Source organism: Sturnira hondurensis, unplaced genomic scaffold (genome assembly GCF_014824575.4).
Source record: "Sturnira hondurensis isolate 20B ecotype Veracruz unplaced genomic scaffold, ASM1482457v3 Scaffold0010428, whole genome shotgun sequence".
Taxonomy (NCBI): domain Eukaryota; kingdom Metazoa; phylum Chordata; class Mammalia; order Chiroptera; family Phyllostomidae; genus Sturnira; species Sturnira hondurensis.
In genome coordinates this window covers 77,961-97,693 of record NW_028083059.1, presented here as the reverse complement: position 1 = coordinate 97,693, position 19,733 = coordinate 77,961, and the positions used below count along the sequence as shown (strand labels likewise).

General features: G+C 39.7%; 1 protein-coding gene across 1 annotated transcript in view; it reads left to right on the top strand.

Moving 5' to 3' along the window:
• The first annotated feature begins 2,650 nt into the window (after nt 1–2,650).
• MTMR6 (myotubularin related protein 6) overlaps nt 2,651–19,733 on the top strand; it is a 40,742-nt gene continuing 23,659 nt past the window's right edge. The window contains exons 1-5 of the mRNA XM_037058853.1: nt 2,651–2,826; nt 12,219–12,335; nt 15,542–15,704; nt 16,983–17,140; nt 17,357–17,485. Of these exons, the coding sequence (XP_036914748.1) occupies nt 2,803–2,826; nt 12,219–12,335; nt 15,542–15,704; nt 16,983–17,140; nt 17,357–17,485 (591 nt within the window). The 5' untranslated portion in view covers nt 2,651–2,802. The remainder of the gene's footprint in view (nt 2,827–12,218; nt 12,336–15,541; nt 15,705–16,982; nt 17,141–17,356; nt 17,486–19,733) is intronic.

Sequence of the window (19,733 nt, the reverse complement as noted above, 5' to 3'; positions counted from 1 at the left end):
TGTATCATTGCTATCATCCATTTCACTTCTACAGAATTACACAGGGTCTGGTACAAATAATACCCCTTATTTATTCCAAATCCTTTATTCCAAAATCATAAGCATGTAATTCTGTAACATAATAATATCACACTCAAGCACACCAAGTGAAATTTTAGGTAAAATGTTCAAATTAAAACTATAAATTATTACACCCATGTGATTACCCTGCCAACCACACTCAAGCAGGTGTTTCTTCTCCCAGACCCTGTATTTATGTGTTTATGCCACAGGCACACATAACCAACTACATTGTTGCCACTATTATTTGAAGAAACTGTTACCTGTTCAATCAATTAAAAATAAAACCATAGAAGATCTTATTATACTTTCACTTATTCTTTCTCTCATGCTTTTCCGTTCTTTAGGTAGATCCAAGCTTCTGACTTGCACCATTTGCCTTCTCTCTAAGGAACTTGTTTGAAAATTTCTTGCAAGACAGGTCTACTGGCAACAAATTCCTTCCATTTCTGTTTGTCTAAGAAGTCTTTATTGCCCCTCAACTTAAAAAAATTTTGTTTTAATTTTATTCATTGATTTTAGAAGAGGGGGTGGATTGACTGACAGACAGACAGACAGACACCAGCCTGTGATGCCTGCATGTGTCAGACCCTCCCAGGATCAGCCTGCAGCTTCAGCATGGTGCACTGGGAGATACTCTGACCAACTGAGCTACCCAGCCAGGGCTCCCCCTTCACTTTTGGGAGATAATGTCACAGGGCATAGAATTCTGGGTTGGCTGATTTTTATGCCAACACTTAAATATTTTACCTCACTCTTTTCTTGCTTGCATGGTTTCTGAGGAGCAGTCAGATATAATTCTTATCTTCATTCCTCTAGAGGTAAGGTGTTTGTTTTCCTCTGGCTTCTTCTGAATTTCCCCCCTTCATCCTTGATTGTTTGTCGTTTGGGAATGATATGTAGTTTGTATGGTATTTATACTTTTTGGTATTCTGTGAGCTTTCTGGATTTCACAGTTTTGGTGCATGACATTAATCTGGGGAATAGTTTCAGTTATTATTGTTCCAGATCCTTGTTTCTGTTCCTCTCTCTGTTCTTCTTCAGAAATACCCACTACGGATATGTTACTCCTTTTGTATCTGTCCCACACTTCTTGAATATTCTGTTCTATTTTTTTTTGCCTTCTTTCTTTGCTTTTCAGTTTTTGAGGTTTCTATTGAGACATCCTCAAGCTCAGAGAATTTTTTTCCTCAGCCATGTTCAATCTTCTATAAGCCCATTAAAGACCTTTTTAATTTCAGGTGCAGTTTTTAAAAAATCTCTATCATTTCTTTTTGGTTCTTTCTTAGGATACCCACCTCTCTGCATACATTGCCCATCTGTCTTGCATGGTTTTACTTTATCCATTTGAGCTCTTAGCATATAAATTCTGATTTAAATTCCCTGTCCGATAATTTCAACATCCCTGCCATATGTGAATCTGGTTTTGATGCTTCCTCTGTCTTTTCAAACTCTGTTTTTTGCCTTTTAGTATTTCCTGTAATTTTTTTTCTGTATAGTCAGACATGCTGTAGTGGGTAAAAGGGCACTGCCAGGCACTGATTCCCAGGGAAGGTTTAATTTGAGTGCCTTTGCTCCCTCAGTTGTGGTTGTTTGTATTCCCCTCTCTGTCTGTGATTTTTGGTTTTCTTTGGAGTAGTGGTTTGCCCTGTGATTTCAGTTTTCTTTTAAAACTACAAAAAATCCTTGCTTTTTTACTTTGTTCAGGTTTTACTTGCTTCTAAGACTTACTGCATGTTTTTAAATGGATGTTGTTGTAAAAAAAAAAGATCCACTTTAAAATGGAGTTGAACTGCCACAAACACCTTATATCTCAAAGCTTTAGAATGTTAAAGCAGGGCAAATTAACCTTTGGACTGGGCTACTGGACTGATGGCTACCAGATCAAACATTAAAAGCATTGTTTAGAATTAACACCACTATGTCGTTTATCTGCACCAACAGAAATACCTTCCTTCGGTTAATATAATTCCTTTCTTTTCCCTTTCTCATAAATACCCCTTGCCTTTGTCTCCCAATCCAAACAGTATTTTGGTTTTCTCCCTGAATCAGGCTTCCCAAATAGCTATTTATTTTCTGACTTCAAGTAAATGTTTGTTGCCTCTCACTTTGACTTTTTATTATATTTATGGTATGCCATAGTATAGAGGATTTTTATCGTTTCAAATAGAGCTAAACTAAATATATCTGATTATTTCCTCAGACTAGATTCTTGTGAGTAGAACTGTAGCTCAAAGTAAAGAAAAAGCATTGCAGTTTGGTGCTGTCCACTGTTAGGGTGACGGACTTCAGCGACAGGTCACCCTCACCCACCGAATTCTCTCTTGTGGCGTTTCTACGGGTTTCATGTGGAGCAAAATCCCGGAGCCATTCACACACCTGTCGTTCTGGTCCTCTGCGAACTGTGCTCTCTGTAAAGGATCTCCTTCTGTCAGGGTTTGGTGAGTCCTCCACCGGCCGGGGGCACTGTAGGACCGGCGAGGTCCCCAAAGACTAAGAAGCTCCTCTCCTTCCACGATGGTCTGTCCCACCTGCCTACGCTCCCTCGCCCGCCCCTGGGTTTGGGGAAGTGTTTCTAGGAGACAACGCAGGCCGCTGCGCCTGCGCAGTCGGTGTGGCCGGGGGTGGACTGTCGTTGGCGCTCGCCTGCTGAGCTTGTTCCTGCCGGGTCTAGGTCCCCGCCCGGGTTCCCTGGCCTCATGAGACGCCGCTGAGGCGGGCCGCCAGCCGACCTTCGTTGGGATGGAGCACATCCGTACGACCAAGGTAGGCGGGCTCGGGTGATGCGTTGGGCGCTGGCCCGGGTCTGAGACCGGGCGTAGGCTAGAGACGAGCAGAGCTCGCCTGGTGAGAGAAAGGCTGAGGACCAGTCGGGCGGGGCCTGGCTGCGGGCCGAGGGTCCCGGCCGGGCCTGTGGTGGGGGGTGCGGCAGAGACATTTTGGGCCACGGGGGTGTACCGAGGCCTCCTGTACCCTCGGGAGTGCAACCTTACTTGTTAGTCCAAAGCGTTGGGTGCGGTGATCTGTCGCCGCCCTCTTAGCTTTTTCTTTGCCAAAATTGGGGCTGTTTAGCTGCGGGGCGTGTCAGCCTTTCTCTGCCTCAGACTAGAAAGCTAGTGGGTCTACAAGTGAACATTTCGATGCTCTGTAAACTTTTACTTGTTTAAGGTTAGTTGCCCCACATTTCACAGATTCTTGATGCAAGTTTTGGAGAAACTGAGATCAGCACTCAGCTCCTCCTCACTTTTCTGGTCCCGGGTTCGAGTGGTTTAGATTAGGTGTGTCAGTCTCTGTGCTTAAACTTGATTGTCTTTAGAGCCAGTTCAACAGAGGAGTTACGGAGAAGCTAAATATATTGTATCCTAAATTTAAAAGGGTTTGATGAAATTGTTACTCAACTGAGCTTACTAAATTCTATGCTTAATTTTGGTGCGTAAAAGGCATGCTTGTGATTCCCTAACAAATGTTAAAATTGAAGGAAATAATATCAAAATATTAGCAAGTTACTTTACCAACATTAAAGTTAGACTTCAACTTTGGGAGGAGTAAAATAAAGAGACCAGTAGAATTGAAGAACATGATTTGAGGATCGCTGGGAAAAGGACGACCCACTGTGAACCTGGACTGTGTTTTGCTGAAACCAGATGATTGCTGCTCATCCTAGAATCACTGTTTACCAGACATTCGTCATCTTCATTTGTTCCATGGAGAATCTGAGCTGTCATTAAAATGTTTCACAAACCTTTTTAAAGTGTACATGGAGCCCTGGCTGGTGTGGCTCAGTGGATTGAGTGCCAGCCTGCAAACTGAGGGGTTGCAGATTTGATTCCTGACCAGGGCACAGGCCTGGGCTGAGGGCCAGGTTCCCAGGTTAGGGGCCTGCAGGAGGTAAACCCATTGGTGTATATATCTCACACATGGATATTTCTCTCCCTCTTTTCCCCCCTCCCTTTCTTTCTAAAAGTAGAAAAATAAAATCTTAAAAAAAAAAAAAAGCCCTGGCTCTCATAGTTCAGTTGATTGAGTGCCAGCCTGCGAGCCAAAGTGTCTCCAGTTCCATTCCCAGTCAGAGCACATGCCTGGGTTGCAGGCAGGTCCCCAGTAGGGGGCGTGGGAGAGGCAACCACACATTGACGTTTCTCCCTCCCTAAAAGTAAATAAAAAGTAAATAAGACTAAAAGTAAATTAAATAAGATTGTAAGTAAAAGAATTATTTTACTTTCTCTAAAAGTAAATAAATAAGACTTCCGGCCAAGATGGAGGTGTAAGCGGAAACACTGTACCTCCTCGCGCAACCAAATTTAAGGACAGCAGAGATTTAGAAACAAAAACACAAACAGAACAGACAAAAAATTTGAACTGTACCAAAGTCCAACAACAACGAACCATTCATCCAGACCAGTAAGAGGGGCGGAGAGGGGTCCTGGCAGGACGAGGCAGTGGTTGGCATACCCTGGCAGGGGGAGGAAATGAGCAGACCCAGTAAGGCTCGAAAGGTGGTTGGCTGACTGTAGACACACATTCACGTGCGGGCAAAAACGAGCAGTGAGACAAACCGCTCAAACCAGGGCCCCAGTGATGGGAAATAAGGCCTAAAAGCACTGATTGAAAAACTTTGGGTGCTGGGAGAGGCTCCTAGCCTCACAAGAGAGTTTGTTGGAGAGACTCACAGGGTCCTAGAATGTATACAAGCCCACCCACCCAGGAACCAGCACCAGAAGGGCCCAATTGGTTTCTGGGAAGTGACAGAAGGGACAAAAATCCGAGAGAGAGCAGAACAAGCGGCATTGCTCCCTCTTTGACCCTGCCCCCACATACAACATCACAACCCAGCAATTGGGTTGCCCTGCCCTGGAGAACACCTAAGGCTCCACCCCTCATACATAACAGGTGCAGCCAGACCAAAACATCATGGCTCAAACAGAAGAACAGGTCAAAGCCCCAGGGCCAATACTTCTAAGCGACCAAAAGATAGCTAACCTATCAGATGCACAGTTCAAAATATTGGTGATCAGGATGCTCACAGAACTGGTTGATTTTGGTCCCAAATTAGATGAAAAAATGGAGGCTACACTAAGTGAAATGAAGGAAAATGCACTGGGAACCAATAGTGATGGAAAGAAAACTGGGACTCAAATCAAAGGAGTGGACCAGAAGGGAGAGAGAAACAATCAAACAAAAAAGAATGAAGAAACAAGAATTCAAAAAAATGAGGAGAGGTTCAGGAACTTCCAGGACATCTTTAAACGTTCCAGTATCTGAATTATAGGTGTACCAGAAGGGGAAGAGGAAGAGCAACAAGTCGGAAAGTTATATGAGCAAATAATAAAGGAGAACTTCCCCAGTCTGGCAAAGGAAGTCCAGGAAGCTCAAAGAATCCCAAAGAGGTTGGACCCAAGGAGGAACACATCAAGTGATGTCATAATTACATTAGCCAAGATTAAAATGAAGGAGGGAATCCTAGAAGCAGCAAGAGATAAGGGGACAGTCACCTACAAAGGAGTTCCCATCAGACTGTCAGCGGATTTCTCAAAAGAGACCCTACAGGTAAAAAGGGGCTGGAAAGAAGTATTCCAAGTCGTGAAATCCAAGGACCTACATCCAAGATTGCTCTATCCAGCAAAGCTTTCATTTAGAATGGAAGGGAAGATAGGGTGCTTCTCAGATAAGGTCAAGTTCAAGGAGTTCATCATCACCAAGCCCTTGTTATATGAAATGTTAAAGGGACTTATCTAAGAAAAAGAAGATGAAAAATATGAACAGTGAAAGGACAGCAAACTCACAGTTATTAACAACCACCTTTTTTACATATATGGAATTTATTGTACATACTGTCCACAAATTGCTTTCTTCACTTAATAATATATCTTACAGAGCTTTCCATGTAAGTATTGTGTAAATACAGACATCTCATTGTTTTCTGTAATATGGATGTGTCATAGTATGTTTAATAAATTCTCTATTTGAAAACATTAAGGTTATTGCAAAGCTTCAGTGATACAAATAATGTGGCTACAAGTACTGTTACATATGTAACTTTGTACACATATCTCAGTGTTTCTCTTGAGCTGATGCAGAAAATGGAGAGGCCTTGTCAAGGGACCTAGAACTGTCATTTATAGATTCTCCTCAATCTCCTAGGCGACTGGATCATGATATAAGAACAGCCATTTCCTTTTATTTTTGCCATCATTTCATATTAAGAAACTTACCTCAAAGGTGAAAACAATATGTCATTTGCATTTCTCCAATTAATAGTGAGATTAAACAATTTTTATATTTTTACTTCTATAAATTCTTTAGAATCTTTCCTCATTTCCTATTGGATTGTATATACTTTTTCTTACTGATTTATTGGACGTTGATGACTTTTTAAGGACTAAAGGATTTCTGACTAACATTCTATTAAAATGACTTCTCAAGTGTGCTCCTTTATTACTTTCAATTATTTTTCTAGCATTGGAGCACTGCTACCCGGGACTCATCCTAAGTGGCTGTGTGTACAGTGCCCTGAAATCAGTGTTTTCTAGGTGCCTGTTACGTGCCAGGCACTGCACAGACACTAGATAGATAGCTGCAAGCCCCACAGATGTGGGCCTCAGCACTCCGATAATTATTGACATTCTACTGACCTGAATTTCTTAAATTGTAACTTACAGGAATCACTTCATAATTTATAAGTTACAAAGATTGACTTGAACATAGCCAACTTTTTGTTTCTGTTATATATAGCCTTCACCTGGACATAGTTAACTTGCTGCCAAAATCATTGTATTTCAAACTACAAATGAATTGCTTTCCATTTATTTAGCTGTGTTGAACTCTCTGTGGTTTAGTCACTGTGATCAATAATTGGCTGTGAAGTGTAGTACTATGTAACTAGTGATTCTTTCTGTATTGTTCAGATAGCTGCACAGTTGACCTTGAATAATGCCGGGGTTAGGGGCGCTGACCCTTGTGCAGTTGAAAATCTGTGTATAACTTTTGACTCCCCACAAACTTAGCTATTCTTGGTATCTGAGGGAGATTGATTCGAGCTCCTGTCCTCCCCATGGATACCAAAATCGGTGGATATAAAATGATATAAATTGATGCAGACAATTGGCCTTCTGCATCTGTGGGCTATTAACCATGGAGTGAAAACAGTGCAGGTGTTTACTGAAAAAAAAAAATCCACGTGTAAGTGGACCCACACAGTTCAAACCCATGTTGTTCAAGGGTCAACTGTACATAGTAATTATATGTCAATATAGCCAATTATATGATATCAACTCATAGTATTTGCAATTTCACAGATATGGTAATTTATACAAAATTATCACTAATCTCTAAACGCCACCAGTTGGGTACATGGTTTCTATTTACAAATGAGGAAATGGGTTTAGAGAATGGAAATAATCTGCCCAATTAGCTCGTGAGACAGAGTAAAGATTTAAACCAAGATTTGTCTTTCCCATTGACTCTCTAATTTTAATCTAATTATAAAAATATATTAATATTAATTCAGAAATAAATCCTAAGAATAAGTCTAAGAGCTTTATCTTCCTCAAATTTCCTGACAAGTAAATAATAGTTATGTGGCATTGTTTGTTGTATTGTTTGTGGTCAATTTTTGTTTTCTGTTTTTGCTTACTAACCAGAGATTTATGAGATAAAATATTTTAACTGAATAGTAATTAAATGGCTTTAGTGTTTGGTTTTATACCATCACATTTGGTTTATTAACTGTATAGCATCAGTAAAGATGCCAAGTCTGAATTTGAAATTTTCAAAGAGCATTTGCAAGCTATGCTTAAGAACAGTGTAGCTACTACCTATCACTTTGAGTGCTAACTTTGCCGTAATGAGATAGTCTTGCCAAGAAACAATGGGAAATATGCAGAGACAGTTGTTCGTTATTCAGTCTTCTTTCCCTGCCAGGCTCTGGTCCTTTGGCTGACATGATGTATTGATGTCGAAATTTGTGCTGTTTGTGAATGGAGCTTTACAGAATGAAATGGAGGAATGTCTTCCTGACCTCAATAGGAAAGACCACTTTCTAGAGTTTGTTAAAGAATGGAATGTTGCGTGAAAATTTGACCCCACTAGTGCTCAAATTGAGTCATTCCAAAAGCCATGCCTAATTTGTCTTAGCTTGCTGTATCCCTTTATGTCATTAGAATGTGAGGTACACCTGTGTGTGCACGCACAGGCATGCTTCCTGTTACAAAGAGTGAAGGAGGTACAAAACTAAGAGTGGATGAAGAATAAGGAGAAAATGATATTTTAATTGTCTTTGAAATATGAGCCAGTAGATTTTGAGGAGCACCTGAATTCTTTCCCCACAAAGTAGTTAAAGTCCTCTTGACTTTTACTAATATGAACCCAATATACAGGTGAGAAAACTGAAACTTGCAGAGATTAAATGAAATAACTGAGGGAGAGGTGGAGCTGGGAACCTGAATCCTGGTCTTTGTGATACCAGCTGTATTCTCTTAAACATTGCACTCTCCTGCCTCACAGAGGAATGATCTAATGGAGAGATTTGAGAAGGGAGGTATGTCAGTGTGATAGGGATGGGAAGGACGGGATGGGTGAGAGGAACTCGGGTGGTAGGATCTCTAGTTGGTAGCTGATTGTGTGGGTCTATAAATTTGGGACTTGCCTTGTTTAGATAATCATTACAATTGCCTATTGTGGATAAGTTTATGCAAGAAGAATATGTAGGGGCTCTGTAAAGAAGAGTGTGAAAGTTAGAGGCCTGGGAATACTTAAAAGGGGGCAAGCAGAGTAAGAAGAGCCAGAGAAAGAAAATTCAGAGTAAAATGGAAAGTGGTGAATCACAGATGGGAAGGGAATAGTCTTCCCTGCCTAATTTCTTCCGTTGCTTCCTCTTCCCTCTCCTTATTTGCCCCCTCCTCTGCACCCTCCTTTTCCATGGCGCAGCACTGTGTTAGGTACTGGGGAAATGGCAGTGATTAAATCAGATAAAAATCCCTTCCTTTATAAAACTTATTTTCTAGTTAGGGAAGATACAACAATCAGCAAAATTAGTAAGTCAAATATGTAATATGGTAGATGGTGGTAAATGCTGCGGAGAGCGCTGGGGTGGGGTGGGGGAGGTGAGTTGGAAATATGGTAGGGGAGTCCTTACAGAGATAGTGACACTTGAGCGAGACCTGAAAGAGGTGAGGGAGTGAGCCAGCTTTAGGTGGGGGGGAGAGATGGCAGGAAGAGCCCCAACAGAGGGAACAGCAAGAGCAGAAACCCTAGGCTGGGCATGCCTGGTTGATAAGAACCAGCAAGACGACAAGTGTGGCTAGAGCAGAGTGGAGGAGAGAGCATAGTCGAAGATTAAAGTTGAGGACACAGTTAAGTTACTATGCAGGGCTGTCCGACCTTTTGGCATCTCTGTACCACAGTGGAAGAAGAATAGTTGTCTTGAGCCATACATTAGGTATATTGCAACATGGAATCACAAAAAAATCTCAGAATGTTTAAGTGAACTTACGATTTTGTGTTGGGCCACATTTACAGCCGTTCTGAGCTGCATATGGCCCACTGGCTGCAGGTTGGACCCCCACTGTGAGGATAGAGCCTTGAAAGCTGATGTGAAATCTTTAATTTTACTGTGTGAAATAGGAAGTCATTCATGGAATGTCAGCTGTGTCTAGCACTGCAGGAAAGCAAAGCAGGGTAGGGGTCAGTAAAGTGCCCCTGGATTTATGATCCGTTTCACTTGGCAGTTTATTCAGAAGTTGCTGTTGTAGGAACTGGGGATACATGAACAAAAAATAAAAATCTCTTCCATGTTGATGCTTACTTTCCACTTCAGGAAGGCAACTTGATGCTCTTTCTTTTTGATGGGTAATTATTGGCAAGATGTCAGTGCTATGAGCATGTAAAAATGATTCTAAGGGTCTCAAATGGGTGCCTGGCTAGAGAATCCTTGACAACGTACTTTCTGCTTCAGTAGCCATTGTCATGTAGTTGCTGAGTAAGTACAACTGTGGGTTACAGAATTTTGAGGAAGGCCATTGGTCCCATCTTGTCCCACAGGCCACTTCTCCCTCTTGTGGGTAGACGGTTGTCTGAGTTTTCCAGATGTGATTCTCTGTGTGTAATTTCTTGAGCTTTTCATTTTCTGCTTTGTAACCAGCTGAAATCTGAACTTCCTGTGTAGACCATTAAGATACTTTTAAGGCAGGCTCCTAGTTGGCAACAATTCAACTAACAGGCCCTTAAAATAATATATTGGCATTTCCCATCTTCACCATAATGACCACACCCCCCAATTCTTTTCTTCCTGCCCCATTTTCTTCTTGGTTTAGTCTTTTTTTCCTCCACAACCCTTTCCCCACTCCCCATTTCCTTTTTGCCTCGGTGAGACCTATAATCCAAGGATCCTAACACGTTCCTGTCGTGCCTCGGTGCTTGTGACCAGAAAGACGTGTAGATGCTTCCTAAACACCTGACTTAAAAACTTTACAGGGAAATGCAGGGAAATCTGTAGTAACATATGTAAAGTATGTTCAGGTTCTTAGTGAAACAGGGAAATATGAAGCAGCCATTGGTGTTTAGAGATAGACTGAGTCTTTAGTTTGAAATTTGTACGCTGATGATTTTAGCAAAAAAAGTTTTTTTTTCTTTTTAAAACAATTATCCTAGGATTTGCAGCAAGAAATTGAATAATCACTATTATTTTCTCAGAAGTCCTCTTATTTTACCATATGATATCACCGTTAACAGGAATCTAAACAACAAAACAAACAAGCAAGCAAAATATGACCAAAGACACTGAAGTACGGAACAGGCTGACAGGGACCAGAGGGGAGAGAGGAGAGAATCACAGGGGAAAAGGGGATGGACTCACATGAACAAGTATAAAGGCCACATGGACAATAACTAAGGTGGGGGGTGGAAATGGGGGGGAGGTGGGGAGCACGGGTGGGGGCAGGGCTGGGAATATAAGACAGAAAACTGTACTTGAACAAGAATTAAATAAAAATAATAATAAAGCTGATAAACAATAAAAAACAAAACAAAAAACAAGAAAGAAAAAAAAAGAAATTCTCTTAATTTTTTTCTCTCTAGAAACTCAGTTTAAGTATTAGCTAAATGTTTGGGGATAATTTCAGGTTAATTTTATTGTCTGCCACATCCATATAGTGGTTGCCATATTGAAGTGGTCATGTAATGCTTTTCTATTATATTTTCTTGATTTGGATATAATTTTGCATTTACCAAGGTAATGAACAGTCCTCAAGGATGGACCTTCCCCCCCATAAGAACAGATAGTAATAAATGCTGTGTTTTCAAAACAGTTGTCAGCATATCCCGGGCCAACTTTATCTTCTCTTTTTTAAATTTTATTTTCTCTTTTTCTCCCCTGGCCAACTTTAATCACACTCTTCAGTAGCCACCTTGCCCTTGCTTGCTTGTGTTTACTGTTAATAAAGGTGCACTGTGTACCTCACTGCCTCAGCTACTACAGACCCAGAAGCAGCATATGACCTATAACCTGTGCCCGGGAATTCAGAGCCATGAAGAAATACAAACCTAAGACATTAAGTAATTAATTTCCTGAGAAGGATTCCTGTTAGGGGACAGGCCATCAGTGAGCCCTGCAGAATGCTTAGTACTTAGCAAAGCAGAAGAGACTGTTACATGAAAGGAGAACAGTATGAATAAACTCACAGAGCTGGATAAAAAAGTGTCCTGGGTGGAGTGGCGAGGAGAATAAGTTGGACTCTACAGTGATTTAACTGTTACCTGATTTAATTTTTCTGGTAATTTACTTCCATGACGCTACATGATAACCTTATATATTTATTATTTGACCCACCAACTCTAAATAAAACATTTTGACTCTTAGATACAAATAACATTTTTGCTTATTTACATCACACCCCTCTTTCCTGTGCCCCTTAATATATGTGTTAATACTTTTTTCCAGGGTTCTTCTTCTTTGTTTATATTTGTAACTATAAATAGTACCTATATTGTTTGTGGTTTATATACTTCCCAAGACATAAGAAATTTAACATTCAACATTAAATAAATTCATGTTTTTGAACAGGAGGAAGAAAAAATTTGAAAATGTGCATTTAAATCCCAGGGTAACAAAAAGAATTTATACTACTTTTGAAATGACGAGTAACATTTTTTTTCTTTTTTAGGTTGAGCAAGTGAAATTACTTGACCGATTCAGTACCAGTAACAAGTCATTAACAGGAACACTGTATCTTACAGCCACACATTTATTATTTATAGACTCTCATCAGAAAGAAACCTGGGTAAGGTGGACCTCTGTTGTACTGTTTACCATAATTATAATAAGGGTCTTAATCTCTGGCTGTGTTTTATTTTGAATGTGTAAAACATTTTGAATCATTGCTAACTGTGTTGCGACCGTTCAAGGCTGGACGGGTCCGTGGTATTTGTACAGACTGAGTAATATTCGCGGAGCCATTGGGATGTCTGGCATGCCTTTATTCATGGGAGGAGGGTGAGCCATGCACGCAGCTACCTGCATGTCTCCCTGCATGTCACATGTTGTGGCTCCTGCTTCCCAGCGTGACATCTGTCTCCTTGCATGTGTCTCTAACTAGTGCGAAGCCCATACTTGTTTAAGTACTAGAGGGGAACAAAGCCGGAAAACTGCCAGAACATTATGGAACATGGCATAATTCTGTGCATGCGAGCCCACTTCATGTTACGGAAACACTTTATCGGACCCAGTCTCAGGGCTATGAGAACACTGATTATCACGCCCCTCCCAGCCTATGGGAACACTGCTTCCCTTAGTTACCCAGACACCTGGGTGAGGAAGCCAGGCTGCCTCTACTTACCCTACAGTAACCTATCTCAAAAACTTTTCGGACACCTAAATCGCTTTTGCCTTCCCTTTTAATAAAACTGATAAAATGTGGAACGTGGACATTTTTTGTAGAATTCCAGGCTCTCTTTATATACACAAATAATTATAAAAGACCTGCATGTTCTTTTTGCTCTTTAAAACTCAAAACAATGTAATGACAAGTAACATTGTTACATTTTACATTTTCAGAAAAATGTAAGTACATATTGACAGTTTAGATGTCATATTCCATAATATTTTTATACCAAATTGCCATTAGGGTGTTTGTTGGTTTATTGCTAGCGCAAACAAGGAGATAATGGGCATTTTGTATATGTTTTTTCATGTGTACACTGCACCAGAATTGTCTGAGATAGCTTGCCTAGGAGTAAAATTATTTAGAAAAGTGTGTATGCAACCTTCCTAAGTATGTTACCTCTCCAAAATGATTGTTTCAACATATTCTCAGTAGGGTGTGACACATTGTTCACTATCCTCAGTAACAGTGATATTGTCTACTTTAAACTTTTGCCTGTCTGGTAGATGCGTATATGTGATTTAAATTTGCTGATTACAAAGAAGTTACCCTTTTGTTGGTGGTGGCAATTAGGCTCGCGCACAGGATTGCGAGGAAAGGATTCCAAGGACCTGGGCATGGGAGACTGTGGTGTTTGCATGTGGAAATAGAAGCTGCCCCCTTGGTTTCCAGTTTCTCATCTCTGTCCATCCTGCCATGGAAAAAGTCCAACCTTGTCCTCAGCAAGGCAAGAGTAAAAGCCAATGTCCAGATTTTCTGCTTCATGTCAAAGTACAGTTTGTCCAGCATCTGGGTCTTAATTGGAATCATAATAATGATATAATATTGCAGTGGATTATTGTTCCTTAGCCTCTACTTAGATGTTACTGTTAGTTAGATCTTTTTGAGTAACTTGGCACAGGTCTGCTAATGTAAATGTTAATAGTGCTGAATATCAGCCACAAATGTAAGTTACATATGTATAGTGTGTGTTTATCTGTGTTATATATACTTTTAATTGCTGTAGGACTTCTGTTCTCATTAGTCTTTTTTTTCAAGCTTTCCTTGATTATTTTATGTATTTAATCTTGCATGTGAGCTTTAGAATTAATGTTTAATTTTGGAGGTTAATATTCACATAAAATTATAATTATATGATATATATGTATAATATAAGTAACCATCCATTTCTTACCTTGCCCCCAACACACACACACACACCCAAAAGCAGGTTGAATTTTTTTATTGGAATTTGTTAAGATTTTAAACTAATTTGAGATGACTTGATTTCTTGCCATGTTTGAGTTTTATCAAACTTGATAAAACATGATTTTAAGATCTTTATTTTTCAGAAAAGTTTTCTATAAATATTTTAAGTATGTAGGAATTCTATTGAGAAAAAGAGAACCTTTTTTAGTAGCAAACAGAATATAATAGGTAACAAGTAAGAATGCTAATTATATGTTTCAAATGCCACCAAGTACCGAGTTTATAGTAGGACATTCTGTTCGTTCATTCAGCAAGCATATGTGATGGAGAAGATATCAACTATGACATCTATATTTCTGGCTGGGTCACATTTAAGTTTAAATGTGTAATATATATCATTTGAATTTTTTGTCTTTTTCATTTGAAGAGGATCATTACAGTGTTCCCAGTAATGTGTTAGGTGCTGTGGATATGACATTTAACTTCGCTATAGTTTTGCTTCCAACAAAACTCCTGAAATCTGGCTAGAGAAATAGACCTTTACTACACAACAAATTACACATATACTAAGTGTTATCAAAGGAAAAATGTGTGTTGATATTTGATAAGAAAATTGAGGAGGCCTAACTTACTTGGGAAGGCCCCTGGGGATTGTCAGGCTATATAGTTTCTCAGTGATGAGTTTAAAGCAACGGTTGGAAATAATACTGGGAGTTCCTAGGTGAAGAGGTAGAGTTATAATATCCCAGTTAGTAGGAGCAACTCAGACTGTGTGTGTATAAAGGAGCTTGGCTCATTTGAGGAGCCAAAAGAAGGCTGTTGTCACTAGAACTTAAGTCTTATTGGGGGAGGGGCTTGAAATGAGGCTAGAAAAGTGGGAACGTCTGGTCATCATCCCCTGAATGCTCCTGCTCTCCTGCTCTCATCTGATTTCAGAAGCTAAGCAGGGTCAGGCCTAGTTAGTACTTGAATAGAATTGGTGAATAATGACCAGAGTGCTTTGCCTTTTTTTTTTTCGGGTTGGATTTTCAGTGATTACTTGTCTGCCTTGCAGGAAAGGGATTGGGGGGATTTCAAGAATACTTTTGGACAGAGCATGTAGAAAGATAGTTACAGTAATTCAGGGGAGAAACAGTGGGAACCTTGCAACTAGGGCAGTGACAGTGGAGACGGAGAGAAGTAGACAGATTACAGAGATATTTAGAGGATTTAATTCTTGGGATATAATGTGTGAACGTGTGGAATGATCAGGGCACATTTCTGGCTCAGCGTTGTCATGTACAATTTTTAAGTTTGAGTCTGTAGTGTATAACATTTGAGACTTTATTTGAAGAGGACATTTCTAACATTTATGAACTGTGGAACAGAATGGGATAGTGCTTTTTATCACTATGATCAAATGTTGTTTCTTGGTGTAGATATTGCACCATCATATTGCCTCAGTGGAGAAACTGGCTTTGACAACTTCTGGATGCCCACTTGTGATTCAGTGCAAGAACTTCAGAATTGTGCATTTCATTGTTCCCAAAGAAAGAGATTGCCATGATATTTACAACTCTTTGCTACAACTGTCAAAACAAGGTACTGTTCTTAGAGACCAAAGCTCAATTTGGAGAAGGACTATCTGAGATACTTTATTTAATATCTCTTTATTGTTATTTTATATTTCGTTACTCTTAAGTTGAGTAGTTGTGCACTCTAGTCTAAAAAATTTGATGGAGAAGTAATTATAAACTTCTGATCTGAGTTGTAATAAGGGTTTCCAATGAAGGGGTAATTGTAAGGACAAGATGAAGAATTTGTAGTACAGACTTAAAAAACTATAGATTATATTAATGTTTTAGCAGTCTATTGATATGATAGCCAGTAGCACAGCCCTTTTTTTTTTTTAAGAACCCCACAGGTAAGGGGTGTGACTTGAAAACTGATTCATTAAATGAGAAGTTAAGGAAGGTCAGGCTCCTCTGATAGCAGTGAGACTGATATTCTAATTCACTAGAGCAGAACATAAGGGAGATGAGCAGTGGGAAAAGGAGGGTAAACCCTACTTTAGTAGAGATAGGAGCGAGAGAGATATAGGCCCTAAAGAAGAATCTTATCGCTACTGTGTCTTAGGGGTCTGGAGGCCTCCTTCCCCAATATACCTTGAATTACATAGATCTCTCCATGGAGACAAAACACATTAGTTACTAGATGCTTCTTTTTTTATTGGACATCCGGTATGCAGTGGTCTAGTAACAGATTTGTTTTACTCTTCTCTCCTGACGCATAAGGCCGGTAACATTTATTTATCTCATTGTCCCAAGTTAAGTCAAATCTTATGGTGTGGATGGTTCTGTGACTTCAGGGGCTTATCATTGTTCAGAAGTAAGTGCTCTTTGGACCTCTGTGCAACCATTGCCATTGGCAAAATCATACTATAGGAACATATAGGCAATATCATGTTCCATATTATACCTCTAATTTTTATTATAGCATTAGTCTTTATTTTTTACATCTCATTTGGGATAAGTGGTGGGTAGGAAGTGTCTGTGTCTTTAAATTTTACTTTTAAAAGGGAAAATATTACAATAGAGTACTGTATAAGTCAAACTATATTAGTCACTAGCTGATGACATAAATTGAATCTCAGATAGATACATTATGCCTTTAGGTCATTTGCATGAAAGACCTAGGTCATTTTAGTCATTTGCATCAAAGAACATAGAAAATTTTAACTTTAAATATGTTTAGGTATTAGCCATTTCTTCATAGAGTTTAAAGAAAAAATTGAATGGTAGAACTGAAAATTACTTTTATTTGTCATATAGTAAGTCTTATAAGTTGCATTTTAACATTTATGCATTTTGTATATTATAGCAAAATATGAAGATCTTTATGCATTCTCTTATAATCCCAAACAAAATGACTCAGAACGACTGCGAGGTTGGCAGCTTATTGACCTTGCTGAAGAATATAAGAGGATGGGTGTGCCAAATTCTAACTGGCAATTGTCTGATGCCAACCGAGAATACAAGGTAACTTAGCAACCTTCAGGGGGAATTCAGAAAATGTTAGTACCAGAGAGTCAGGAAGTGTCATGGTAGCAATTTGTCTCTGTATTGCTATGTACTGTTCTTACATTAGTAAGTTTTAAAGTTTTATAAAGGTATTTCAACCTCATGGGTTGTTTTTTCTTCAACCTAATGGATTTTAACTGGATGGAGCAGTTATGTTTTATTTGATTTTTACAGATTTGTGAAACCTATCCAAGAGAACTTTATGTTCCCCGAATAGCAAGCAAACCAATAATTGTTGGTAGTTCTAAGTTCCGGAGCAAGGGAAGATTTCCAGTTCTTTCCTACTATCATCAAAGTAAGGAGGTGGGTAGCTTTCCTTTTGACTTTACCAAAGTAGTGTCATCCCTCTTCAAGTTGAAATATCCAAAACAATGCTTGCTTTTGTATGAAGATGACATTATCATAATATTGCTCATAGAGAAGTGCTGGCGTTTCACATAATGACCTTTCACTATTTTAAAACAAAATTGCCCCCGAAATGCAGAAGCTTTTGTACTTGTCATCTTTCTTTTCCCTTCACTCTTCCCTCCCTCCCTTCCTTCTTTCCTTCTTCCCATCTTCCCACTTCTCACCCTTCCTTCCTGTTTTCAAGTGGTGACTTGAAAATAATGGGATTACATAGGTTCTCTTCCCTGCCTGTGGTTATCTTGATCCTGCTTACATTTCTCAATGGATAGTTTTGACAAGCTAACTATTGAGAAAAGATAGAGAACCGAGGATATTTCAGGTTCCCATTTTATTTTATTTTTTAAATTGTTTACCTTTTCAAAAAATTTATCTTTAGAGAGACAGGAAGGAGAAGGAGATAAACATCAATGTTGTGGTTGTTTCTTCTGTGCCCTCCCACTGGGGACCTATTCCCCAACCCAGGCTTGTGCCCTAACTGTGAATTGAACCAGCGAACCTTGGGTTCCCAGGTCTGCACTCTTTGTCTACTGTCAGGCTCCCATTTTATTTAATTTTTAAATATATTTTATTGATTATGCTATTACAGTTGTCCTATTTTTTCTCCCCTTTATTTGCCTCTGCCCTGCAACCCCCCTCCCACCAGCATTCTCCCCCCACACACTTAGTTCATGTCCATGGGTCGTACATGTAAGTGCTTTGGCTGCTCCATTTCCCCTACTATTCTTAACCTCCCCTGTCTGTTTTGTACCTACCATTTATGCTTCTTATTCCCTAAAGCCTTTCTCCCATTCTTCCCCCTTCTCCTCCCTGCCTATAATCCTCCAAATGATCTCCATTTCTGTGATTCTATTCCTGTTCTAGTTGTTTCCTTTGTTTCTGTTTTTAGTTTCAGTGGTTGATAGTTGTGAGTTTGTTGTCATTTTACTGTTCATAGTTTTGGTTATCTTCTTTTTCTTAGATAAGTCTCTTTAACATTTTGTATAAGGGCTGGGTGTTGATAAACTCCTTTAACTTGACCTTATCTGGGAAGCATTTTATCTACCCTCCTATTTTAAATAATTGCTTTGCTGGATAGAGTAATCTTGGATGTAGGTCCTTGCCTTTTATGATGGGGAATACTTCTTTCCAGCCCCTTGTTGCCTGTAAGGTTTCTTTTGATAAATCAGGTAGCCTAATGGGAACTCCATTGTAGATAACTGTCTCATTTCCTCTTGCTGCTTTTAAGATTTTCTCCTTTCCTTTCATCTTGGGTAATGTTATGATGATGTGCCTTGCTGTGTGCTTCCTTGGGTCCAGCTTCTTTGGGACTCTCTGAGCTTTCTGGAAGTCTATTTCCTTTGCCAGATTGGGGAAGTTTTTCTTCATTATTTGTTCAAATAAGTTTTCAATTTCTTGCTCTTCCTCCTCTCCTTCTGGCACCCCTATGATTCAGATATTGGAGTGTTTAAAGTTGTCCCAGAGGTTCCTAAGCCTCTCCTTATTTTTTTGAATTCTTGTTTCTTCATTCTGTTCTAGTTGAATGTTTATTTCTTCCTTCTCCTCCAAATCGTTGATTTGAGTCCCAGTTTCCTTCCCATCACTGTTGTTTTCCTGTACCTTTTCCTTTATTTTACTTTTCATAGCCTTCACTCTTTCTCTATTTTGTGACTATACTCAGCCATTTCTGTGAGCACCAGTGTTTTGAACTCTGCCTCTGATAGGTTGTCTCTCTCTTCGTTGGTTAGTTGTATTTTTTCTGGAGCTCTGATCTGTTCTTTCATTTGGGCCATATTTTTTTTGTCTTAGCTTGTCCCTTACATAGAAAGGGGCTGAGCCTTAGGTATTTGTTAGGACGGGGCAACTCATGTTACTCTGTTGTGGCGCTGTTTGTGGAGGAGGGGTCTGAGGGAACAGTGCTGCTTGCTCAGCTCTCCGCTGGCTTTCAGTCACTTCCTTTACTACCTACAAACAAATCAGGCCCTTCTTGTTCTGATTTCTGGTTGGGAGTGTTTGTGTGCATTGTAGAACCCTGTGGGTCACTCCAACAAATTCTCCTGTGAAGCTGGGAGTTTTTCCCACTCCAGCCCCCACAGATTTTTACAGCCAGAATTTTTGAGACTTTATTTCCCCACACTGAACCCTTGCACAGTCTGTCTCACTTCCC